This window comes from Loxodonta africana, chromosome 4 (assembly GCF_030014295.1).
Source record: "Loxodonta africana isolate mLoxAfr1 chromosome 4, mLoxAfr1.hap2, whole genome shotgun sequence".
NCBI lineage: Eukaryota > Metazoa > Chordata > Mammalia > Proboscidea > Elephantidae > Loxodonta > Loxodonta africana.
The window spans coordinates 12,970,821-12,998,106 of record NC_087345.1 but is presented as its reverse complement, the minus strand read 5'-3'; the positions used below and the strand labels follow the sequence as shown (position 1 = coordinate 12,998,106).

Here is a 27,286-nt window from a genome sequence, read left to right as displayed (position 1 = left end):
TTGTGGTTACGAAGGGGGGAGGGAGGGAGAGAGGGAGAGGGTTTTTTATTGATTAATCAGTAGATAAGAACTGCTTTGGGTGAAGGGAAAGACAACACTCAATACATGGAAGGTAAGCTCAATTGGACTGGACCAAAAGCAAAGAAGTTTCCGGGATAAAATGAATGCTTCAAAGGTCAGCGGAGCAGGGGCGGGGGTCTGGGGAACATGGTTTGAGGGAACTTCTAAGTCAATTGGCAAAATAATTCTATTATGAAAACATTCTGCATCCCACTTTGAAATGTGGCGTCTGGGGTCTTAATTGCTAACAAGTGGCCATCTAAGATGCATCAATTGGTCTCAACCCACCTGGAGCAAAGGAAAATGAAGAACACCAAGGTCACACGACAACTAAGAACCCAAGAGACAGAAAGGGCCACATGAACCAGAGACCTACATCATCCTGAGACCAGAAGAACTAGTTGGTGCCCGGCCACAATCGATGACTGCCCTGACAGGGAGCACAACAGAGAACTCCTGAGGGAGCAGGAGATCAGTGGGATGCAGACCCCAAATTCTCATAAAAAGACCAGACTTAATGGTCTGACTGAGACTAGAGGAATCCCGGCGGTCATGGTCCCCAAACCTTCTGTTTGCACAGGACGGGAACCATCCTCGAAGACAACTCATCAGACATGGAAGGGACTGGACAGTGGGTAGGAGAGAGATGCTGATGAAGAGTGAGCTAATTATATCAGGTGGACACTTGAGAGTGTGTTGGCAACTCTTGTCTGGAGGGGGGGATGGGAGGATAGAGAGAGAGGGAAGCTGGCAAAATTGTCACGAGAGGAGAGACTGAAAGGGCAGCCTCAATAGGGGAAGAGCAAGTGGGAGTACGGAGAAAGATGTATGTAAACTTATATGTGACAGACTGATTGGATTTGTAAATGTTCACTTGAAGCTTAATAAAAGTTAATAAAAAAATACGTTTAATTACATAAATAATGAATATTTATTGTAGATAAATTCAGAAAATACACATAATCATAAAAGAATAAAATTGCCCATGGTCACTAGAATCCCACTTCGCAGAGATAATGCTGTTAACATTTTGGTGAAGACCTCCTATTTTTCTAGACATATGTATAGATGCTTGGAAATTTTTTTCTTTTTTCACAAAAATGGATCATAGGTATTGCATTGAGACCTGCTTTATTCAATTAAGTGTATATTGTGAACGTATCCATGTCGATAAATAGAATTCATTTTTAATGGCTGCGTTGTATTCCATTGTCTGGATATATAATAATTTACCAGACTGATTCTAGCTTGTTTCCAATTTTTGACCGTTACAGATAACATCGTAATTAATGTGTTTGCACATCTGTCTTTCACACATCCATAATTAGGTAAATTTCCACAAGAATTGCTGGGTGGAAGCATATTTATGAGTTTTTTTTAAGACTTTAAAGATACTTCATTGTCAAGCCGAAGTTTAGATACAAGAAACAGAAACTGTACTTTCATCAAGGAGCCCTGGTGGTGCAATGGTGAAGGTCGGGGATCTGAACCCGCCGTCTGCTCCTCGGGGGAAAGCTGTGGCAGTCTGCTTCCATAAAGATTAGCAGCCTCGGGGAGCCAGCGGGCAGTTCTGGTCTGTGTTACAGGGCCTCTGTGAGTCAGCGTTGATTCCATGGCAAGGAGGTTGGCTTTTTCAGCTGTTTGGTGAAGCATCCATGCTACTTCACTATTTGAAGCTTTTCATTAAAGTTCTTAACCAGTTTCTTAATAATTGTTAATGATTAATCACACTAAATTCAATGCCCCCCCCCTTTTTTTTACGAGAATTTTATTAAAGAAAGGTCTCATTTTTAAGCCTGTCCTTCAGCCTGGACGTTTTGATATGCTTCTAGGAGGATTTTACAAAGCTCCCCAGGTAGTTGTGAGCAGCAGGATGTGGGGACCACTGCATTAGACCAGTGCTTTCAGTCTTTTCTAGCAGAGTAAACATGATCACCATGCTGGGAAGCAGAGCCCACTTAAGCCTGCCACCAGAACAAAATTTCTTCGAAGCGTCCTGTTTTAACTTGGTAATTCCTATCGAATTTAACTTAGAAATTCCATAAGATATTTTGTTTTTTTAAAAGAATTTTTATGGTTTTATTATTTATATTTAAATCGAAGACCTAACCGGATTTTATTTTCTCGTATGGTACGAAGGAAGGGGGTCTAACTTGATTTTTTTCAAATGGATAACCAGTTGTCCCCGTGGCATTTATTGAATGAGTTGTCCTTTCTCCACTGATCTGAAATGTCACCTTTATTATATACCAGATTCCAGTGTGCAATATAGATAAGTCTGTGTCTGGGCTGTGTTTATATATTCCTTTGTGAAGGCCATGCCGTTTTAATAACTGTGACTCTGAAGCACTTTTGTTTGGCAGTCAATCTTATGTCACTGTCCTCTTCAAATACTCTCAACATTAAATTTAAATTTCTTACAATAACATATTGACAATGAAGATCACAACTGTACCCTAGCTGTCAGCCTCATCTTTGCTACTCTCCTGGAACCTGCTTGCCCCAAACTGACCGTATCTACCTCGAAATTTCTTGCAGTCATCCCAGTGTTCCTTTTTAATTACACAAGTAATGAATGTTTATTGTAGATAAATTCTACAATTTATGACTTGTCTTTGTGCAGGTCATTCATTTTGCCTGCCTGCTTCTCCTGATGCGGTTCATTTTTCCTTCAGGATCCAGCTAAGGCTCTTCTCTTGTGTGAAACCTTTCCAGATTTCCCCTAGGCCACAGTAAACCTTTCTCCTCTGTGCCCTTCTAGTGCTCTGTGCGTAACTCTTCCAATCTTTTGTATCTAAAGCCATCCAAAAAGCTTCTAGCACAACGTTACGCATTACATTCAGTTTGAAAATATAAAGCAGTGAAATTCTTCAAAATATCCTCGGTATACAGTGCTCCTTCAAGGGCCTGCATGCTTTTAAAAACTTTTGTTGTTGTTGTTGAGACTATACACAGCAAAACATACAGCGCTTCAGCAGTTTCTCCATGTAGAGTTCAGTGACATCGGTTACATTCTTGGAGTTTGGCAACCATTTCTCACCCTCCTTTTCCGAATTGTTCCTCCCCATTAACATAAAGTCACTGCCCCCTGAGGCTCATATCTGATCTTTCGAGTGGCTGTTGTCAGTGTGATCCCATATAGTTAATTCTTAAGAGAGCATGATGCTTAAAGCAGTTAAGGCTACACTACTGTTTGGTTTTAAGAAGACTTCAGGGGATATTTTTTATTTAAAGTTTAAAGGTTATCCTAAGGCAATAGTTTCAGGCATTCATCCAGCCTCCATCACTCCAGAAAGTCTGGAGTGCATGAGAGTTTTAAATTCTGTTCTACATTTTCCCCCTTTTGATCAGGATTCGTCTGTAGAATCTTTGATCAAAATGTTTATTAATGGTAGCGGGGCACCTTGCAGTTGCCTCCACGCTTTTTTACACATACTGTTTATGGGGCTGCATTGCCTAGCAGGTTCCTGCTTCAGCTTTAGGACTGCTCAGGAGTCATGCTTCCCCTCAGCAGAGTTCCCTGCCAACTTTCGTTGTGCTTGGTGCATGTCTCTTTGTAACATTTTTCATGGGGCTCTATAACAGTACACATCGGGAAGTACAGTGCTGTTTAGTGATTTGGCTTTGGAATGAAATAACCTAAGTTCTAAACCTAGCTTTACCACTCTCCAGCTTTGTGACCTGTGACCAATTATTTAATATTTCTAAGCTTCAGTTTCTTTATGTACAAAATGGGGATAATAATATTTCCTTCCTTATAGGGTTGGCATAAGGATCAAATGAGACAGCACCTCTCGAGAACATAGCCCTGTATCTAGTGCATAGGTAGCCCTGATTAAGGGCTTGTTATTGTTATGTCTGAATCCACTAGACTTGGTGTAAGACTTTCTCTAATTTATCTCTGAAACCTAATACCTAGCCCAGGGCCTGGCAGGGAGTAGACTGATAAATAAATTACCAGCTGTCCTCAAAACAGCCCCCTTCCCACCTCATGTTTCTCAGTGGTGCCATCGTTGTCTTTAGAGCCATCTTTAACTTCTCCTCATCCTTCAGAACAGAAATTGATTGTTTACGGTGAACCAAGCACTGTACAAGGCCCTGGATGTATAATGAGACAAAAATATGTAGTCTCTACCCATTGGAGCTTACAGTATACCAGAAGAAGTAATTAAAAGAGAAGAATAAAAAAAAAAAAAAAGAATCTGGGGCTCATTATGCTTTTTTCACTCTATTTTTGTGTGTGTTTGCAAAATTTTTAAGTAAGTAAAAGAACAAGTAATTGTAGAATATTATGTGCTATAAATAAAATGAATAAAGACTGTGTTAGACAACAACAGGGAAGTCCAGCATGGATAAAGTGGTCAGGGAGGACCTGTGGTGTTTATACTTAAACTGAGACATAAGATTGAGACGGAGCCGGTCAGAGAGAAGGGTGTTTCTGACAGAGAGTATCGCGTGTGTGCCAAGCCATAAGAGAGCAAGGTCTTTAGTGTAATCCAGACAGTGCAAGGCCAGAGTGACTGTATTGGAGTGAGCAGGAATGAAGGGATGATGTTGGAGAACTGGAGAGCTAGTAAGCAGAGTCCATACACTGAAGACCTTGAAGACCAAGAGGAGGAGTTAGATTTTATTCCCATTGCACCGTGATACTTGAAGGCTTACAAGCAGAGAGTAAGCTGATCTAATTTACATTTTTAAAAGATGTGCATCAGAAAGATTGGAGGAAGACAAGGGTTGAAGCAGAGAGGCCAGTGGGGAGGCTATTGCAGTAATTTAGACAAGAGATGATAACAGCAAGAGAGATGGAGAACAGTAAATACATAGTGTATCTGAGATACATCTTAGAGATAGACTCAGTGGAATTTTCTGGTGGAGTAGAAGTAGGAGGTGAGGGAGAGATAGAACCATCATTTCTGACCTGGAAACTGAAGACTGTGTCATTTACTGAGATGGGAAAGATTCAAGCAGAATATGTTTTGGGGGGGAAGTCAAGAGTTAAATTTTGATTATATTAAATTTGAGGTACCCAAGTAGAAAAGTCAAATAAGCAATTGAATGTAACACCTGGAGTTTCAAGGTATGTTCTAGGCTACAGACATAAATTTGAAAGTTTTCACTGTAAGGAGAATAATTAAGACCATGGGAATGGTTGACATCCCTAAGGGAAAGAGTGAAAGAGAGCTTGGTATTAAGTTCTGAATCGCTATTAATGTTTGGAGATGGGGCTAGAAGAGGACAAAGGAGCAAAGTAGGAGGAGCCAAATAAGTAGAAAGAAAACCTGGAGGGTGAGGTACCTAAGAATCCACTGTATCCCCGTCCAGTGCCTAGAACAGTCCTGTCCAGGGCTGGAGTTCAGTGATTATCCATCGAGTGAAATCAAGAGAAGAGGTTATTTCAAGAAGGAGGCAATAATTAACAGTATTTGGTGCTGCTGAAAGGAGTCCTGGTGTAGCAGTGCTTCAGTGGTTGGCTATTAACGAAAAGGTTGGCAGTTCGAACCCACCAACTGCTCCAAGGGAGAAAAGATGTGGCAGTCTGCTTCTGTAAAGATTACAGCCTTGGAAACCCTATGGGGCAGTTCTTCTCTGTCCTATAGGGTTTCTATGAGTTGCAGTCAACTCAACAGCTATGAGTTTTTAGCTGCTGGTGGTACAACGGTTAGGCACACTCAACTGCTAACCCAAAGGTCGGCAGTTTGAGCCCACCTAGTGCCTCTGTGGAAAGAAGACTTGGCAGTCCGCTCCTGTGAAGATTACAGCCAAGAAAACTCTACGGGGAATCCCTGATGGAGTAGGAGAACAGTGGGATGCAGATCTCAAATTCTCTTGAAAAGACCAGGCTTAATGGTCTGACTGAGACTGGAGGGACTCTGGAGGTCATGGTCCCTGGACCTTTTGTTAGCCCAAGATTGGAACTATTCCCAAAGCCAACTCTCCAGACAGGGATTGGACTGGACTATAAGATGGATAATGATACTGGTGAGGAGTGAGCTTCTTGGATGAAGACACATGAGACTATGTGGGCAACTTCTGTCTGGTGGCGAGATGAGAAGGAAGTGGGGGACAGAAGCTGGTTGAATGGACACAGGAAATACAGGGTAGAGAGGAGGAATGTGCTGTCTCAGGAGGAGAGCAGCTCTGAGTACATAGCAAGGTGTGTAACTTTTTGTATGAGAGACTGACTTGATTTGTAAACTTTCACTTAAAGCACAATGAATAAATAAATAAAAAGAAATTAACTCTAGATTATTGAGAAACCTTCAAAAAAAGCAGCTCTATGGAGCAGTTCTACTGTGTCGGATGGGGTTGCTATGAGTTGGAATTGACTTGATGGCACCCAGCAACAACAACACAGTGCTGCTGAGAGGCCCAGTAAGATAAGGGCAGTGAACTACTCATTGGACTGGCAACATGGATGTTGCTGTGATGGAATTGGGAGTCAATTAGAAGGGGTTGGATAGAGAGTGCGTGGGAGGTGAGAAAATGCAGATACCATATTTTTAACACTTTAACAAAGTTTGACTGAAGGGAGCAGAGAGCTGAAATGGTAGCTGAAGGGGTATATGGAATGGACGAAGAGTTTTTGTTTTTTAAGAGGGGACGTACTAGAGTTTAAATGTGTACATATGGAAATGATCTAGTTGAGAGTGAGTGACGGTTGATGGAGGGAAGGGATAATCGCAATATTGGATTTTAGGAGTAAGGGAAAGGGAATGAGATCAGGAATGTAAGTAGAGGGATTGTTCTCAGAAAGAGGAGGGTCTCTTCGTATGTCGAAACGGGAAAGAAGGCAAAATAGATGTGGATTCAGGGTAGTTTATACAGCTGTTCATGAGAAGATGACAGATTGCTAGTTTTGTTATGGCTTTTTACTTCTCAATGAAGAGTCAACAACATCAGTTAAATGGGGGGAAGATTGTGAAGGAGGGAAAGAAATGGGTAAAAAATAGCCCTCTTAGAAGAGAAACTGGAAAGCCAGCTTGCGAGAGAAACCTAGTTGGATTGTCAGTTAACATCGAGTGCCCATTTGGCGACCTTGACTTTATGGTGAAAATAACCTGCCTGGTTGAATGGTCTTTGATCAGTATCGTTGACATGGAGAAGACAGTTTATTGGGTTCTTGGATTGTGGCGTTCGAGAGGAGACCTTGGAAGAGAGTTGAGCATTCTTGAAAAGGAGTGGATATAATGATTAACTATGAAATCTAAGCTGGGTAAAAAGAAAAATGAAGTCAGGAGAGGGAAGGTGAGGTTAAGGAATTGAAGATCTCATAGCAACTGAAAAATTGTTTTCACGAGGGCACTTGAGTTAAGTGAGCTAGAAGGATGAATGAGTAGATGAGTTTGGAGGTGATGTAATGGCGAATTGAGTTTGGTGTGACAGTGGTAGGATGTGGCTAAGGCACAGTGAAGGAAAAGATCCTTGGAGCTGTGTAGTTCAGAGAACTGAGAGGCCAGAGTGTTTGGATGTTGAAATTATGCTGAGGGTGATGGCTGTGCTGGAGAGTTTTAACACTGAGCCAGATGTGGTAAAATATCAGATAGTGATAAGTGTTCTGCAAAGAATTAAAGTTGGTTTCTGGAATAGAAAGAGGATAGATGATTTCTTCATACTGGGTGCACAGGGAAGGCCTCTCTGAGGAGGTGACATGTGTGCTCAGATACAAATGATAAGAAAATTAGTGGGAAGAATAATTCAGGCAGGGGAAACAGCTAGTACAAAGGCTCTAAAGAGGAACAAACCCCAGGCCTTTGAGGAACAGAAAGAAGGCCAGTGAGGCTAGAGCTTCGTAGGTCAAAAAAGGGTGGGGCAAAATGAATTTGAAGTGCAGTAGGACCCGATGATAAAGAATCTTGAAGATGATGGTCAGGAGTTTGATGTATGTGTTTTATTCTAAGTGCCACAGTATGGTCGCCAGCCTTCAAGATGGCCCCATGACCCCTTGCCTCCTGGCATTCATGCCTTTGTGCTGTCCTCCCTCACATTGATAAGCTGACCTATGCAACCAGGGGAATATTGTGGAAATAATGGTGTATGACTCCCGGAGCTAGGTCATAAAAGACATTGCAGCTTCTGCCGTGCTCTCTTGAATCAGTCACTCTGAGGAACCTAGTCTGCCACGCTGTGAGGACACTTTAGTAGCCTGTGGAGAAGCTCACATGGAGAGGAACCGAGGCCTGCGGCCAACTACCATGTGAGCGAACTATCTTGGAAGTAGATCCTCCAGCCCTAGACAAACCTTCAGGTGACTGTAGCCCCTCACACATATTTCATTCATAAATATTCTGGTGTCTATCTCTAAAAGGTAAGGGTTCTTTTAAAAAAAACCATAATGTACTTACCACACATAAAAATTAATAATTCCTTAATATCATGAAAAAGTCAGTGTTTGAATTTACCCTGATTTTCTAAAAAAAAAAAAAGAAAATGTGTTTTTTTTACCGTTGTATCAGGATCCAAACAAGGACGACTAAATAGCGTTTGGCTGCTATGTTTTCTGAGTCTCTTTTTTTCTATAGGTTCCTCCCCCCCGCCCATTTTTTTTACTCTCCAGTTTATTTTTAAAATAAAATATTTAAAATAAACTTGGTCATTTGTCCTGTAGTTGCTGACATTCTGTATTTTGCTAATTGCATGCCCGTGGTGTGTTTAACTTGTTCCTCTATCTTTGTATTTCAGGTAAACTGGTAGTTACATCTAGAAGCTTAATCTAATTCAGTGTCTTTTGGTTTGGCAAGAATACTTTACAGAAGGTGGTATTTCCTGTCATTAGGAGGCACCTAATAACCAATCGTCCTTTCTTACTATGCAGTTAACTAATGGTTATCAAAGATCAATGCCTAGATATGTTAATTTATTAGTGGTTGCAAATGGTGATATTCTGTCATTTGTCGCTTGTCTTAATCCAAGAACTGTGGAGTTGTTTGTTTGCAGGGGAATAAGAAAATGAAGGCCTTACATATAGAGTGAAAAAACTAAAGTTTTAACTCTCCTTTTTAAATTGTATATCATCTGTCTGCCATACTTTATTCATCATCTCCATTGAAGAGACATGCTAATAAACTTTTCATATTTCTGGCAGTATAAAACCAGGCAGTATTTAAAGATTACCACTATAGCATTTGGTCAATGTATTTCTTAAGTCTCTTTTTATCTGTAGGTTTCCTCTCGTTGTAGAGTCCCCTCCCACAGACACACGTCTTCCTCTTGGCATTTTTAGGAGGGTATTTTGTTTGGAAAATTGTTGCTTTCTCATACTACCCTCAGTTTATGCTGCATCATTAGTGGAAAATCTTAGTTTTTGTGGCAGGCATAAGGAAGCCATGTTTCTGAATATTTTGGCCACTGAAATGTACTTTATTACGGATAGCAATAGGAATATAATATATGATGAGAATTGTATGTATAAATTATGAATCAAGTTAGGCAGGAATGGAATATTGCCCCTTTATGGGAAGACTCTGGAATGTAGAATTTTTTCAACATTTAACAACTTGATGCTTCCCTCTCTTCCATGGATCTACTTCAGTGTTATGCATTATGTATTAAGGAAAAAATGCTACCAATTAATTGTAAGCTGTAAGATGGCGTTAATTGTAAAACCTGTCCGGATTTCAGAGATGTTAACGGGTAAAGAAAAAAAATGTACAAAGTTTATGAAATATAGTATTTTGATAGCAAATACTAATCAAGTCCAGGAGAAAATATAGAAATATAAGAAAAATAATTTTAAAAACCAAGCAACTTGAAGGAGGACTTGGTGAAAGTATTCTGAACCTAAGAATTAAATGTGAAGTGGAGAGTTTTATGTATAAAATATCTGAGGTTAAGGTAGCTTTCCATTGATTTCTTCAGAGGTGATCGTAAACTACAACTGAACTACCCTTGAATTGGATTAAAAATTCCCAGTGGCCGTTACTTAAATGAAAAGTTTCTTTAGCGTCGAACTGGTAGGTGCTAGCTTGTAGAAAGACCAGATGTTGAATGTAGAGCATATTTGGTAAAACAGAAGTTTAATACGCAGCTTGAATAGTAGCATTCTTTTGCAGGTGCTTTTTGCAGTGTTTTCAGTTTTCTTTCTCCCTCTGGGTTCTGATTACCACTTCCGTGTTGTTGCGAGGAGATTTCTGCTAATTTCACACGAGCTTGGAGTGAACCTGTTGTAGCTGGTCTTCTTGCTGATGCGAGTGTTAATATTGCAATATGTGTGGGTATATATAAGCATCAACATTCTTTCCAAACATTTTGATTTGGTTAGATCATCTCCAGCCATCATTGAGCTGCTAGCTAGAGTGCTACCATTTAATGATATCATGCACTCTAGAAATTCTTACAGTTAACCTTGCCACAAAGAAAAAGATGACTACTCACTCAGTTATTAGGAAGCAGTTTTTCTTCTTTGGACTATTACAGTAGCCTTATACCTCTTCTTCCTACCTCTATGTGCTTTTGTCAATTAGGCTATATATAATGGAAAATCCAACTTTGCTTTAACCAAATAGAGTTTTTTTTTCTTACCAACAGAAAATTGAGAAGCAATCCAAGGCAGGTACAGTCACTCCACCGTGGTGTTGAAGTCTCCAATTCCTTCTCCCCATCCTTAGGTGTGCCTAAGGCCACTTCACTGCTTCCCTCCCAGTTCCACCCCTCCCCACCTTTCCCCACGGTTGCCTTCCATACAGGAAGAAGGAGGGAAGGGTAAGTGAGGTACAAAAGGTGTTTCTCATCTAATGATGTACATCCATTGACCAGAGCTGTGACACATGGCTACCTCTTTTCATAAGAGAAGTTGGGAAATGTGGTTTTCTAGCACAGCACAGGGTTACCCCCAAACAGATCTGGATTCCAGTAGGAAGGGTAGGCAACTAGCAGTTTTTGTTATGTGCCCCTTTAGTCTGTGATGTATATTTCCTAAAGCATATGTTCGATTAGTGCAGCAAACATTCATTGAGTATCAGCCCTGTGCCAGACACTGGGAATATAAAGGTTAGTAGCGTTGTTGTTTTGGGAGTGTTGCTGTTAGCTGCTGTCAAGTCAACCCGACTCATGGCAAAACGCTGCCCGGTCCTGCACCATGCCAAGATCGGTTGCAGATTGGACCACTGTGTTCCATAGGGTTTTCATTGCGTGATTTTTGCAAGTAGGTCTCTAGGCACGGTTCCTAGTCCATCTTAGCCTGGAAGCTCCACTGAAGCCTGTTCAGCATCATGGCAACACAGAAGCCTGCACCGATACATGGGTGGTAGCTGTGCATGAGGTGTATTGGCAAGAAATCAAACCTGGGTCTTCTGCGTGGAAGGCCAGAATTCTCCTGTTACACACCACTGCCTCATAAAGATGAGTAAGATACTCCATTCTTCCCATACTTGATAGGAGAGATAGACATCAAAACAACAAGAAAATTAAAGCACTGCAACCTATAACCCTCAAGGCAGGTGTGATTGACAATTACAGTGACTCATCCATGCCCTCACCAGATAACTGGGCCCCTTTTACATAGTGATCTAACCCGGGTCTTCGGCACAGCCTAGCACCTCTGCACTGCCCTACCTCACTCCCCACCCCTGAGTGCTTGCATTTTACTGAGTGAATTATCTCAGAAACGTGTAAACATGACTATGATGTCAGTTTTGGAAACCACCGTCTGTCATATTGAACACATTGGTGCCTGTAAGTAATGGTCAGCCACTAAATGCCAGGATCATGAGCGACATTTTCAGACTTCAGATTCCAGACCTTTGGCCGCAGAAAACTACTGAAATGGCCGGTGCTTTCTCAGGAAGCCTGTGAGAATTCTCAGCCATAAGGAGTAGGGAATAAAGCTCAGCTATTATCCAGTGTGTCCTTTGACCATACTTATTCAGTCTGTATGCTGAGCAGATAATCCGAGAAGCTGGACTATATGAAGAAGAACGTGGCATCAGGATTGGAGGAAGACTCATTAACAGCCTGCGATATGCAGATGACACAACTTTGCTTGCTGAAAGGGAAAAGGACTTGAAGCACTTACTGATGAAGATCAAAGACCACAGCCTTCAGTATGGATTACACCTCAGCATAAAACAAAAATCCTCAAACTGGACCAATAAACAACATCGTGATAAGTGGAGAAAATATTGAAGTTGTTGGAAACCCTGGTGGCGTAGTGGTTAAGTGCTATGGCTGCTAACCAAAAGGTCAGCAGTTCAAATCCGCCAGGCACACCTTGGAAACTCTATGGGGGCAGTTCTACTCTGTTCTATAGGGTCGCTATGAGTCGGAATCGACTCGATGGCAGTGGGTTTGGTTTGTCTGGGTTATTGAAGTTGTCAAGGATTTCATTTTACTTGGATCCACAATCAATGCCCATGGAAGCAGCAGTCAGGAAATCAAAGGACACATTGCATTGGGCAAATCTGCTGCAAAAGACCTCTTTCAAGTGTTAAAAAGCAAAGATGTCTCTTTCAGGACTAAGGTATGCCTTGACATAAGCCATGGTATTTTTGATCACCTCATATCCATGTGAAAGCTGGGCAATGAATAATGAAGAATGAAGAAAAATTGACGCCTTTGAATAGTGGTGTTGGCAGAGAATATTGACTATACCATGGACTGCCAGAAGAACAAACAAATTTGTCTTAGAAGAAGTACAGCCAGAGTGCTCTTTAGAAGTGAGGTGGCGAGACTTCGCCATATGTACTTTGGGGATGTTATTAGGAGGGACCAGTCCAAGGAGAAAGACATCATGCTTGGTGAAGTACAAGGTCAGTGGAAAAGAAGAAGACCCTCAAGGAGATGGATTGACACAGTGGCTGCAGCACTGAGCTCAAGCATAATGACAACCATGAGGATGGCATAGGACCTGGCAGTGTTTCATTCTGTTGTACCCACGGTCACCGTGAGTGGGAACCGACTTGATGGCACCTAACAACACCAACTGGCATTATCCAGTGAAGTCTAAGATTGTTATGGATGATCAGAGGAGAAGGTCTGTTACTTTAGCAACATTGTCTTTTTTGGGAGAATCTAAGTTTCCTGCTGAGATATGATATTTCTGTTAATTGAAGGCTGGATCAAATTTGCACTAAAAAATCATACAGGCGGTGTGAAATTGCTATCCTGAGACATCTTTTCTCAATCTTCCACTGCTCCTGAAGAATAACAGTTTTCGTATCCATGTGTTACATAGAGTGTCACATATAGGCCAACAAATGTCTGTGAAAAACAAGAAAAATTAAATATTACTTCTTAATATTTGTTAACCATAAAGCATAGCATTAGATTTTGGTTTTCAGTGGTGGGTTGTACTGATGAGCCCATACGTTGGCATGTGAACGCATTTTCCCACGAAAGCAGCTCTGTCAACATAGCTCTGATAGGATTGCCGTGCCATTGCGCTTTACTACAATAAAGTTTGGATAATGGCAGGAAAGGATATCAGAGGGAGCCACTAGGGGCCATGTGTCACCTGGCTTCAGGAGGGCTGTACTGGAGGAGTGAGGGGAGAACAGAGACCATTTCCTAACCTGCCTCACCAGGGAAGTTCACCCTGGGGATGAGTGGGGTGTCAGATGGCAAAGCTTGGCCATCCTAACTGGGGAGCCTGGGCTGGGAGGCTGTAGAAATTTTTGAGCAAAGAAGTGACAAGATCAGATTTATTTTTCATTGTAAAAGTAATTCATGCTCTTTGTAAAGAACTTGACATTTATGAAGTAGAAATTGGAAAATTCCCCCATCCCACTCCTCAAGGGTACCTGTTTTTAAAGGCTTTTGTATATCTTGCCAGAGTTTTTCCCTGTTCTTTCTTTGTAGTATATACTATATCATATATTGTATACATTGTATATAATTTGATTTTACTGTGGAGGGATTAAATTATAGTAATGTTTTGTGCCTTGACTTTTTTATTTCAATGTAACAAAATGTTGTGAACATCTTCCATATTACATTAGCCTCATTCTTTTTAATGGCTGCATAATATCCTGGAATTTATATTACCAATCTGCTGTTGTTGTTGTTGTGTTCCATCAAGTCGATTTTGACTCATAACGACTCTGTATGACAGAGTAGAACTGCCCTGTAGGGTTTCCTAGGCTGTAATCTATACGGGAGCAGTTCGTCAGGTCTTTTCTTTTGTGGAGTGGCTGGTGGGTTCGAATCCCCAACCTTTCAGTGCAGCCGAGCACTCAACTATTGCACAACCAGGGCTCCTTCTAGTCCCCTAGTGTTCTATGTTAAGGTTTGTTGTCAGTTGAGGGTTACAAATAGTATAGCAGCAGTAGGAATGAGCAGCTTTATACTGATACATTTGTGTGCTGTTAAGTGTTTTTCTAGAATTCATTCTTAGAAGTGGAATTGCTGCATCAAAAGATTTTGGTAGATGTTGTCATATTATTCTCTAAAAAGGCAGTTTATATTCTATCATCAAGGTATGATAGTGCCGTCCCCACACCTTGGTATTATCAATCTACTTAATCTTTGCTAACTTGCTAGGTGGAAATCATCTTTATGTGTGTGTGTGTATATATTAAAAAAAAATTATATGTTATATATAATATATAATATTGTATATATAATATATAATATCCCTTATGTCTTATACCCTTTGTAGTTTTTTTTTCTTCTTGTGAATTGTTTATTCTTTTCCTTTGTCCAGATATCTATTAGGTTTGTTCATCTTTTTCTTAATGACATGAAAGAACTTTTTACCGATTACGTGTTGCAAGTATCGTGCAGGTTCTAGTGTATGTAATATTTTTTTTTTGCTATAGATAATGTTTATATGTAGTAAAATTTATTAGTAATCCCCTTTTTTGTCTTAAGGGTGAAATTATCATGCCTAAAAGAAGACCTTCCCCAATTCAAGATTATAAAATGTTTTACTCATGATTTCTTCTACTACTTTCATAAAGTGTTTTATTTACCTGAAACTTTAGTATGTGGAATAGCATATATGAAGTAAGAAATACAGCTTCCCAGCCCCCATTCCCACAGTGAGTGACAGTTATTCCAAAACCATTTGTTGAATAGTTCATATTTTCCCTACTTATTTGAAAAAAAAAAAACTTATTTGAAGTACCCTTTTAATCATAATTTCCCATATATGGTACACTTCTTTTCCCCCTTCACTGCCTAAAGCCCCAACCATGGAATTGACAAGATTGGTAGTATATTGGAAGGGGACTGAGGTGGAAGGAAGTGTTGAACCTAGGCAGTATAGAGGTTTGGGCAGGTTAGGAGAAAAGGAGTGGTTTTTGCATAGGTGGGTGGAGATTGGAAGGACACCATGGTAGAGATGATTAGCAGATACCTTAATTCACTCATCTTGTCCCAGTCCTTCCTCTTCTGCTTCCCTCTGAACACTAGCTGTCACACTTTAGCCTACATCACAATCACCTGGAGGGCTTGTGAAAACAGATTGCTGGCCCAGGGTTTCTGACTTATTAGATCTAGGGGTGGAGTCTTTAAGACTTGAAATTTCTTCCAAGTTCGCAGTTGCTGATGCTGCTGGTCTGAGGACCACACTTGGAGAATCACTGTTCTGGACCAAGTCTTCACTCCCATCTTGGAGTGTGTTCTAAAGGTCTCCAGTTTGGCTGCTTTTTCCAGTTTTCCTTTTTCCTTTGACTCCTCCTGACACAAGTTAGGGCACAAATGAGAGTGGAGAGAAAGGAATAAACCTGAAAGGCATTTCAAAAAAAGGATCCATGGGCTTTGGAGACTGAGTAGATGTGAGGGACAAAGGAGCAGGAAGCAAGAAGGGCATTTTTTAAACACTGCTACCAGATTTACCCTTTCTAAAACACTTCTTTCATCTTATGATTTCCTATTCAAGAATCTGCAGTGAGATAAATCTAAAATGAGATTTATTTGAATAAAATACAGCAGACAGTTGACACCCAACCAGTGTTTCTCCTGTTTTATCAAAGTCAAATCTCATTATGACAAATGACTTTGCAAGTAGATCTCTGCATTACCAAATACTTTCAAGCCCAAGCTAGTGACCTACTTTAGGCAATATCCAATTCAGCAAGCTAATTTGGATAGCATTTTAGGACTTGCAGAATTTAATCTGAAGTACCGTAGTACATTTGTATAAAGAGCTGTTCTAAAAGGTAAGCTTAAACTCTACCTAGAAATTCTGTTTATTGCACATATATCCTTATTCTTTTATCTCATCGTGCACTGTGCTTTCTGTATTTACCTTTTCCTTGTGCTTGGGTTGGCAAAAAAAAAAAAAAAAAAAAGGCATTATGCCAAATGTTCATGTTTGCAATTATAAATGCAATTATAAATGTGGAGTGTGTGTTTGTACAGGTGGGATGAAATTAAGCAAATGACAGTGAAAGCCTGTTTATCAAGATCCGTGTTTGTTGCTCCTGGATTGAAAAATAAGTAGAAAGAAGGTGATTTGAGTTTTTAAGATATTTTGTATGTGACATACCTTTCTTTTTAAAAGCTGACTTCTCTTGTTATGTTTTATTCTTGTGTTATTTGGTCCCACTTGTGTGGGTGAGATTTTAAAGATGCGAGGATTATAGCTAGCTGTAAAAGAGTGCCAGGTATTTTTTTAAACAGCTTTATTGAGGTATAATATGCATACCATAAAATTCATCCATCTTAGGTACGCAGTTAAAAAATTTTACTAATGGGAAAAATACCATATGGCTTATATGATTTGTATGGCTTATATGAAGTGCCTAGGGTAGGCAAGCGTATGGAAAAAAACCAAAACCAAACCCAGTGCCATCGAGTTGATTCCGACTTGTAGCATAGGGAGACCAAGTTTCTTAGTGGTTACCAGGGGCAGGTGAGAGGGAGTGGGGAAGGGGAACTCACTGCCTAGGGGATACTGAGCTTCTGTTAAAAGTGATGGGAAAATTTGGAAGCAATAATGGTAATGGTTGAAGAACATGATAAACATGACTAATGTCACTGAATTGTACACATGAAGAATGTTGAAGCGGCAGGTGATTTGTTATGTACCTATTTACCAGAATAAAAAATACAAAACAAAAAACAGAAAAATGTTAGTAAATTTACACTATTGTACATCCATCATCACAACCCAATTTTAGAACATTTCCGTCAAAGAGCTCCCCCATTCATGCCCATTTGCTGTCAATCCCTGTACCCACTCCTGGCCTGGTGCAGCCACTTACCCACTTTCTGCCTCTATGGATTGGCCTCTTCTAGACATCTCGCACAGATGGAATCGCACCGTTCGTGGCCTTTCACATCCAGCTGCTTTTACTGAGCATACACTTTTCGAAGTTCTTCCATGTGGTAGTATGTAGTTCGTTTCTTTTTCTTGCTGAGTAGTTGTCTTGCCATTGAGTGGATGTACCACAGCTTATCCATTCACCACGTCATGGACACTTAGGTTGTTTCTACTTTCTGGCTATTGTGAATTTATGCTGCTGTGAATACAGGTGTACACGAACATTTGTTTTGACATTACATAAGTCACTGATAACCATATGGGAAATGCTTAAAAGTGAAAATTGGGAAATTTCATTGCAGAATATTTTCAAACTGAAAATAAAAACCTTACCTTAGACCACACCACATTGCATTCTCACATTATATTAATTCCTTGTTACCCCTTGAAGTTCCTTCTAGACTTACAATTCAGCAATAGTTCTGTTTTATTAAGGCAATAAAAAACCTCATCTAGTAGAGCTTCTCATTTAAAAAAAAAAAGTTATGATCTTTGTAATGTGAGCCTCACAACAGTCTAAATATGTGGACAGGACACATGTTGTTACCTTCATTTGTTGCTGCCCAAAGGGAGTCTACACCCATATTCTTAGGTAATTCCTGTAGTAATCCCATCAAGACTGTGCTTCCACTTCGTAGTGTACACACACAATAGGACAGTACCAAAGCACCACTCCTATGTGTGATATAGATCCAGGTTTGGCGTCTTTGTAGCTCATTTATTCCACAAAGATTCATCGAGCATCTAGTACATGCCGAATGCTGTGCTAGATGTTGGCAATAGAGATGTGAAAGATTTAGTCTTTGCTCTCAGGGCTGCATCCACCGCCCATCTGTCAGTTTGTTGTGCTGTGGTGGTTCGCATGGGTCTCTGACGCTGAAAGCCATGCCACCGGTATTTCAAATACCAGCAGGGTCATGCATGGTAGACACATTTCAGCAGAGCTTCCAGATTAAGGCAGACTGGGAAGAAAGGCCTGGCGATCTGCTTCAAAAAATTAGCCAGTGAAAACGTTATGGTTCACAGGAGAAAGTTGTCTAATTTGATTGCTGTGGACATGTTATTAGAAGGGGTCGGTTGCTGGAGGAGGACATGATGTTTGGTGAAACAGAGGACCAGAGAAGGTGAGGGAGACCCTCAGTGAGATGGATTGGCACAATAACCACAACAGTGGACTCAAACACACTGGTGAACATGAGGATGACACAGGACCAGGCAACCTTTAGTTCTGCTGTACAGAACGTCACCATGAATTGGAATCAACTTGATGGCAACTATCTATCTCTATAAAGACTCCATACAAGAAAATAAATTGTAATACTGGGCCACGGGAACCCAGAGGAAGAGCATCTAATGTGAGGAAGATAGGGAAGAGGCTATCAGACTGTACGTTATCGGTAATGATAATAGCTAACTCTGTACCAGGCACTGTTCCAAGCAGTTTTTACTCGTTTAATCTTTACAACAACCCCACAAGGTAATATTTATTATCGTTTTAACAAATGAAGATGCTGTGAAACTGAGGTTGGTAACTTGACCAAGGTCACACAACTAGTAAATCTGGAATTTGAACCAGGCAGTCTGACTCCATAGTCAGTATCTCCTGAAAAGGTTTCTCAAAGGAAATAACACCAGGCTGTGTCTTGAATGACAATTTGTAGTTAGTGTGGCAAGAGGGTGATGGGGCTATGTCTGTATGGTCTTCTAGACAGAGCACTGTTAAAAGTAAAGGTGAAGAAAGCACGTGGTTGAGAGAGAGTGTGGCAGACTACTTGTGAAAAACATGAGTGGCAAGAGATGACATGGGAAAGACAGGGCTGAGTAATGAACGGACTTTGAATGCCATCTAAGAAACTTATGTTCTGTGACTTGGTTTTTAAAATTACACCAAAGATACCACTTTTCCCTTTATATTATTTTGTTTGTTTGTTTTGCTTTAAATCTTTTTTTATTTTGAAATACAGGACACAATCAGGAAACTGCATAAAATACAAATGTAAAACTTAATGAATTATCTTAAAACCTCTTCAAGGAGTAGGGCACAGAGAGCCTGCAACCCAGCAGCTCCCTCTTAGTGGCCTGTGCCGATCACAATTCCTCCCCTACCACCTACAGGTCACCACCCTCGATTTATTTACCTTCCTTTTTACTTTTACCACCTTTACACCTCTAAACACTATACCCTGTAGTGTTGCATGTTTTTGAACACACGGAGTCGCATATTATACAGCGAAACCTACGAGGGCCAGAACTCGCCGTGTTTTTCTGAGTCTCGCCAAGTTTTTTGCATTTGACAGGGTGCGGTCTTATGTCTTTTCTATCGCTTGTTTTAGTGGAAAATATTTGAGTTTTCCTTCTCTGACAGGTTTCTGCCTTACACAAGTTCCAGCTTTCACAGGTTTTACTGTATATTCCTTTGTACCTGGTCCAGTCTGTTTTATTCAGCATTACCTTTGCAAGATTCATTCAGTTGTCGTGTGGCTGTCGTTCTTTTATTTTCATTGCTGTATGGTACCCCGTTTCATGACTCTGCCACAAAGGCACTTACCCGTTCTACTAACTGGGAATATTTGAGTGGTTCCCAGCTTGGGGCTATTATGAATATTTTTGTGTATGTCTCAGTGCACATACGCATGGATTCTGCTGGGTATGTACTGAGGGGTGCAGTCGCTGGGTGTGCCTATCTTCAGTTTTAGAAGAATAATGTCAAACTGTATTCCGAAGTGGGTGTAACGCTTTGCATTGCCACTAATGATACATGAGAGTCCCTGTTCTTCCGTATCTTTGATATTATCAGACTTTATAGTTTTTAGGCATTCTAGTATACCGGAGATCGAATGATGGAATTTTGTAAGACCAATGACTTCTTCATTGCAAATACCTTCTTTCACCAACATAAATGGTGACTATACACATGGACCTGGCCAGATGGAACACACAGAAATCAAATTGACTACATCTGTGAAAAGAGACGATGGAAAAGCTCAATATCACCAGTCAGAACAAGGCCAGGTGCCGACTGTGGAACAGTCCATCAATTGCTCATACGCAAGTTCAAGCTGAAACTGAAGAAAATCAGAGCAAGTCCACGAGAGCCAAAATATGACCTTGAGTATAACCCACCTGAATTTAGAGACCATCTCAAGAATAGATTTGATGCATGGAACACTAGTGACCAAAGACCAGACAAGTTGTAGAATGACATCAAAGACATCATACATGAAGAAAGCAAGAGGTCACTGAAAGGACAGGAAAGAAAGAAAAGACCACGACGGATGTCAGAGGAGACTCTGAAACTTGCTCACGAACATTAAGCAGCTAAAGCAAAAGGAAGAATTAGTGAAGTAAAAGAACAGAAGATTTCAAAGGGTGTCTTGAGAAGACAAAGTAAAGTATTATAATGACATGTGCAAAGAGCTGGAGATGGAAAACCAAAAGGGAAGAACACGCTCGGTGTTCAAGGTGAAAGAACTGAAGGAAAAATTCAAGCCCAGAGTTGCAGTAGTGAAGGATTCTATGGGAAAAATATTAGACGACGCAGGAAGCATCAAAAGAAGACGGAAGGAATACACAGAGTCATTATACCAGAAAGAATTAGTTGATGTTCAACCATTTCAAGAGGTGGCATATGATCAGGAACTGATGGTACTGAAGGAAGAAGTCCAAGCTGCTCTGAAGGCATTGGCGAAAAACAAGGCTCCAGGAATTGATGGAATATCAGTTGAGGTGTTTCAACAAACAGATGTAGTGCTGGAGGTGCTCATTCATCTATGCCAAGAAATATGGAAGATAGCTTCCTGGCCAACTGACTGGAAAAGATCCATATTTATGCCTATTCCCAAGAAAGGTGATCCAACCGAATGTGGAATTTATAGAACAATATCATTAATATCACATGCAAGCAAAATTCTGCTGAAGATCATTCAAAAACAGCTGCATCAGTATATCGACAGGGAACTGCCAGAAATTCAGGCCGGTTTCAGAAGAGGACGTGGAACCAGAGATATCATTGCTGATGTCAGATGGATCCTGGCTGAAAGCAGAGAACACCAGAAGGATGTTGACCTGTGTTTTATTGACTATGCAAAGGCATTTGACTGTGTGGATCATAACAAATTATGGATAACATTGTGAAGAATGGGAATTCCAGAACACTTAATTGTGCTCGTGAGGAACCTTTGCATAGATCAAGAGGCAGTTGTTCTCACAGAAGAAGGGGATACCGATTGGTTTAAAGTCAGGAAACGTGTGCATCAGGGTTGTATTCTTTCACCATACCTATTCAATCTGTATGCTGAACAGATAAACTGAGAAGCTGGACTGTATGAAGAAGATTGGAGGAAGACTCATTAACAACCTGCATTATGCAGATGGCATAACCTTGCTTGCTGAAAGTGATGAGGACTTGAAGCACTTCTTAATGAAGATCAAAGACCACAGCCTTCAGTATGGATTGCACCTCAACATAGAGAAAATAAAAATCCTCACAACTGGACCAATGAGCAACATCATGATAAATGGAGAATAGATTGAAGTTGTCAAGGATTTCATTTTACTTGGATCCACAATCAATACCCATGGAAGCAGCAGTCAAGAAATCAAAAGACACATTGCATTGGCTAAATCTGCTGCAAAGGACCTCTTCAAAGTGTTGAAAAGCAAAGATGTCACCTTGAAGACTTAAGGTGCTCCTGACCCAAGGCTTGGTATCTCCAATGGCATCATATGCATGTGAAAGCTGGACAGTGAATAAGGAAGACTGAAGAAGAATTGGCGCCTTTGAATTGTGGTGATGGCGAAGAATATTGAATATACCATGGACTGCCAAAAGAACCAACAAATCTGTCTTAGAAGAAGTACAGCCAGAATGCTCCTTAGAAGCAAGGACGGCGAGACTGCGTCTTACATACTTTGGACATGTTGTCAGGAGGGATCAGTTCCTGGAGAAAGATATCATGCTTGGCAGAGTACAGGGTCAGCGGAAAAGAGGAAGACCCTCAACAAGGTGGATTGACACAGTGGCTGGAAGAATGAGCTCAAGCATAACAATGATTGTAAGGATGGCTCGGGATAGGGCAATGTCTCGTTCTGGTGTGCATAGGGTCACTATGAGCTGGAAACGACTTGACACCTAACAACAACAGTATGTAACGGTGTATCAATGTGATTTTCTTTTTGTATTTCACTTGTGTAGCATTGATAGAGTAGGCATCTTTTCATATGTTTTTTGGCCACTGTATGTATGTATGTATTTTTGGTTTGTGCCTCATCTAGTTTCTTGCCCACTTTCCTATTGGATTGTCTGCCCCCCCCCTTTTTTTTTTAACTTATTAGAACTCCTTATTATTTTCAATACGAGCCGTTTATACATCACTTGCTTTTTCAGTTTCATGATGGTGTCTTGACGAACAAAAATTCTGAATTTTCTTAATGGTCATATTTGTGTGTGTGTGTGCGCGCGCGCGCGTGAGCGTGTGCTCACGTGCTTTTTATATCTGCTTCTAGGTTTATTGCTCAGATCTGGGAATGCAGCTTACCTGGAATTGATTGTTGTGTATGATAATTCTTGATTAACTTGTTAGCACTCCTCTGCCTTTAAAATGTTTTTTATTTTTTGTCCAGTTTTTATGACTGTCCTCAGCAGGACCCATAAACCTGTTACACGGGTTCGCTGGTGGGTTCAGATTGCCAGCCTTTTTGGATTAGCAGCCGAGTGCTGTAACTACTCTGCCACCAGGGCTCCTTCCTCAGCAGGACAGTTGGTCTGAATTACCTAGCTTACTAGTCCCGGAAAGAAACCCTGGTGGTGCAGTGGTTAGAGGTTTCAGCTGCTAACCAAAAGGTCAGCTGTTCGACCCCTCCAGCGGCTCCAAGAGAGAAAGATGTGGCAGTCTGCTTCCACAGATATTCATAGCCTTGGAAACCTCATAGGGCAGTTCTACTGTGTCCTCTAGGGTCCCTGTGAGTCGGAGTTGACTTGACGGCAGTGGGTTCGGTTTTTTTATTTCATTCCCAGAAGCAGACACCTCTTTAAGGTTCTAGTTTCACTTTAACTTAAAAATGATCTGATAGCTCCTACTAAAGTGCCTCAACAAATGTGTTTCCTAAAAAAAAAAAAAAGACTGAAAAACTATATAGATTCATAACAGTTTCTATTTTTTATACATTATTTTACTTTTAAGAGACCCAAATGAGGCTTCCGTTTTATCTGTGCTTCTCTCAGCTATAAAGTACTGCTAGACAGCTTAAGGCTTGCCTCATGAAGTGAGCACGGTCATAGTTATTGCAAGATAATGTCGGCACATTAGTCACAGCAAAAATCTAAATGAAGAAATGTCTGTATCAGACATTAAGACTTCGATCATAAAGTAGTTTAGCCATGGTAATGGCCACCCCCCTTTCTTGTTTATCCATAAATTTAAACCTCTTTTTTGGCCAGAGATGGACTGTATGCAAACCACATCCAGAATGCGTATAGTTGGTGCCACAAAATAGGAAGAAAATGTTTTCAGTTTATGGCAGTGAGATCCGTGACATATGATGCTCCAGGAGCTGTTTTTATAGTGGGCAAGATGCGCAGGAACGGAATAGCAAACTCACAGGATTATTGGCAGGGAAAAACTGGCTACGTGGCTGATGTGAAATTCGCATTTTTCAGACAGCCAGCCTGAGGAATTGGAAAGTGTAGCAGTGAGATGATTTTGCAGCTAGTAAACACAGCCTCGGGAAGCCATGGCAAGGCAGTTTTCTTGTGAGCCATTTTCAGCTTCTAACAGGGCAGGGTGTGGACGCCAGAGAGGAAGACCTGACACAGCCTCCAGGGAGCATTGCCCAGGGGGAAGGTCCTCTCCCGGCTGCACTCGCAGGTAGTGAGGCAAAGACCCCTTGCCCCCGTTGGCACCCAGAACCCTGCCTTGCCCTGGCCATGTCTGTCTCTGAGGTTCACAGTGGAGATTAGCTTGATTGTAGTGTTTGTATCCTTGAAAGTTAGGGCCCGCCACTCGCTAATTGCTTTACTTCCCAGCTCTTGCTTCTACTATTTCCTTTATCACTTTAAAATAGTGGTTCCCAGAGTGTGGTATGGGGACTGCCTCCTCTAAGACCCTTTCAGGAGGGCTGCACGGTCACAGTCATTTTAGTAAGAATACTACGATGTTGTATCTGCCTTCTTTACTCATTCTCTTAAGAGCGTGTGGTGGAGTTAGTTCTCCAGGGGCTACATGGCTTGTGATATTACAAAAAGTTGAATGCAGAAGCAGTTGTTAGGATACAAGTGTCCTGTCTTAAGCCAGACATTAAAGATATTTGCAAAACTGTGAAACAGTGCCACTTCTCTCAAAATTTTTGTCCTTTAAAGTATCAGTATTTTTAGTGAAAAAAATATCAACATGGAATGGTTTACTATCAGCATTTTTTCAGTGAATTAATACATTTTAAAAATTTTTATAGTTTTCATTTCTAATGTGGTAATTATTGAAATAACCGAAATAAATAAAACTTCTTTGGGGTCCTCAATAATTTTGAAGACTGTAAAGGGATCCTGAGGCCAAAAAGTTGGAAAATCACAGCTTGAAATCCTGTAGGTTCTAGTTGGAATCCCAGCTTCTCACTGAAGTCTGGTCAGATTGTTTACCCCCGTTACCTATCCATTTTCTGAACTTCTGTGCCTACAGTGTAGTGCTGAGTTTTTCTGGAATTGCTTTGTGTGCCAGTTTTCTCCATATCTGTAGTGGAAAGCCCCCGAGGACTGGGATAAAAAACGTTGCCCTGAAGTCAATTCCAACTCCTAGTGACCCTATAGGACAGAGTAGAACTGCCCCATAGTGTTTCCAAGGCTGTAAATCTTTACGGAAGCAGACTGCCACATCTTTCTTCCATGGAGTGGCTGGTGGGTTCGAACTGCCGACCTTTTAGTTAGCAGCTAAGTGCTTAACCACTGTGCCAACAGGACAGGGAACATGTCTTTCATGAGAGAGTTTTTTTTTTTTTTTAAAGACTTTCAAGGTGTTTAGTGCTGGGCACAAAATAAGCAGTTATTAATGATTATTCATATTATTGCTGCCTTCAGTATCAATGTTAAAATTTCCCCTACTCACCGATTTATCAGAGAAGCAATGTAGGTTTAAAAATTAGCAAACAACTTTAATGTAGTTAACCATTTAATTTTTTTAAAACTACATGAAATTAATACACAGTCTGGAACAAAGCAGACTTTTCTATCAGTCATACATCATCAGGAAATTGGGTACAAAAGCTAAGCTTGGTAATCTGTTTAATTCTTATGTCACCAACGGTTGTGATAAAACCTGGCAACGGGCCCTTGCTCTGAAAGCAGTGAGCATGTGCTGAGCGCTGAGTAAGCGTTCAGTAAAGCTGGTAGGGTTGAATCTGCTCTCACTGGCTGCCCCTGCTGTCCCTGTAGCCTGCAGTCCTGCTCAGGTCTTCAGGGAAAAAAACCAAACCAGTTGCTGTTGAGTCGATTTCCATTCATGGCAACGCCATTTGTTTCAGAGAAAAACTGCACTCCATAAGGTTTTCAATAGCTGTAACCTTTGGCAGCCGATCTCCGGGCCGTTCTTCTGAGGAGCCTCTGGGGTGATTTGAATCACCCGCTTTTCGGTTAGTAGCCGAGCACTTAAGCTTCTGCACTACCCAGGGACTCCTTAGGTCTACAGAAGGTAGCCTTAATTTTTTAAGTCCTGTCTGTTGAAGAATTGTCAAGTTGTCCTGAGACTAGCCTGGAGGACATGTTAGTCAATTAAAATGGATTAGTGGGGATAGAAATACCTTTTTCCCCATTCTTGCTTCAGACTGAGTTTATTTTTCTTAGGCAACCGTCCCAGGCTTCCAAGATATAAGAATAAACTTAACATCTTTATGTCAGAGTCCTGCTGTCACTCCCTAAATTCTCTTCACTGCTTCTTCCAGGAAGCCTAGGGGCCTGTATGCAAGTAACACACCTACCCTAAGAGCCTAGCAGTACTTCACCGAAGCGTTTCCAGGACAGAGCATGATACCTGGCACGTGGCTACTTTAATGAATGAAAGAATGAATGAATAAATGGAATCTGTACTTATCCTTATTGGGTAAGCTCAGACTATTATATCGAGTTAACCTTCTTTTTCCCCTAAAAACTCAGGTTTATTCCACAGAGTTTATTGGGAATGTCGCTTGTGCTAGCACTGTATTAAATGATGATGATATAGTGCTAAATAAGGCTTAGAGTCTGCCTTTAGGAAGCAAAAACAAACCATTAGACAACTGTGTGGGTAGCCTAGTAGAAACATGCACTAGGTACACTTGTTAACTCAGAGGAAGGACCCTTCCATATGATCTGTGTCAAGAGAGGGGAGTGAAGAAAGACATCACAGAAAAAATTTCTGTAAGCTTGCGTCTGGAAGGTTGAGAAGAAATTTGCGCTGTGGGTGGGAAGACAGTCCAAATGGAAGCAGCATGTCCAAAGGCATGGGCATGTGAAACTACGTGGTGCTTAAGGGAAAATTAGACTTTAAAATTAAGTTTGGCTTTGCTGGGGTATAAATTTTGAGAGAGGAAGTGATTGTGAGATGAAGCCAGAGAGGTCAGCAGGTGCTAGGCCTTGTATATCACACACTGGGAATTGGATTTTCTCTCAAAGGTGAATGAGAGACAGTGCAAAGGCAGTGTGGACTTGAATTGTGTAAAGGTAATTCTAATGGGGGTGGGGTGGAGTGGGCAGGGACATGAAGGTAAGAAAACAAATGTTTTAGAAGCCGGAATAAAATTGGCGAGAGATAATGAAGAACTAGTGCAGTGGCCAGAAACCCTGGTGGCATAGTAGTTAAGTGCTATAGCTGCTAACCAAAAGGTCAACAATTCTAATCCACCAGGCACTCCTTGGAAACTCTATGGGACAGTCCTACTCTGTCCTGTAGGGTCGCTGTAAGTTGGAATTAACTCAGTAGCAGTGGGCTTAGTGCAGTGGCAGTAAGGATAGGAAAGCAAGTCCATACTGAAATATTTGGGATTAGAATTGACAGAATTTGG

At 40.9% G+C, this 27,286-nt stretch overlaps 1 protein-coding gene across 12 annotated transcripts in view; it reads left to right on the top strand.

The window, feature by feature from the left end:
- The window catches only part of TNRC6B (trinucleotide repeat containing adaptor 6B), a 300,739-nt gene that overhangs the window by 45,992 nt on the left and 227,461 nt on the right, over positions 1-27,286 (top strand). For 3 of the 12 annotated variants that reach the window (XR_010321683.1, XM_064283468.1, XM_064283466.1), the window contains exon 1: positions 552-26,346. The exons of 3 other annotated variants lie outside the window; for them this stretch is intronic. Coding sequence is in view for 8 of the 9 variants with exons in the window: in XM_064283468.1 (XP_064139538.1) it covers positions 26,321-26,346 (26 nt within the window). In the remaining variant the exon portion in view is untranslated. Of the gene's footprint in view, positions 1-549; positions 26,347-27,286 lie in introns of those variants that run through there. 6 more of the 12 variants (XM_064283474.1, XM_064283475.1, XM_064283467.1 and 3 more) reach the window with 5 other exon arrangements.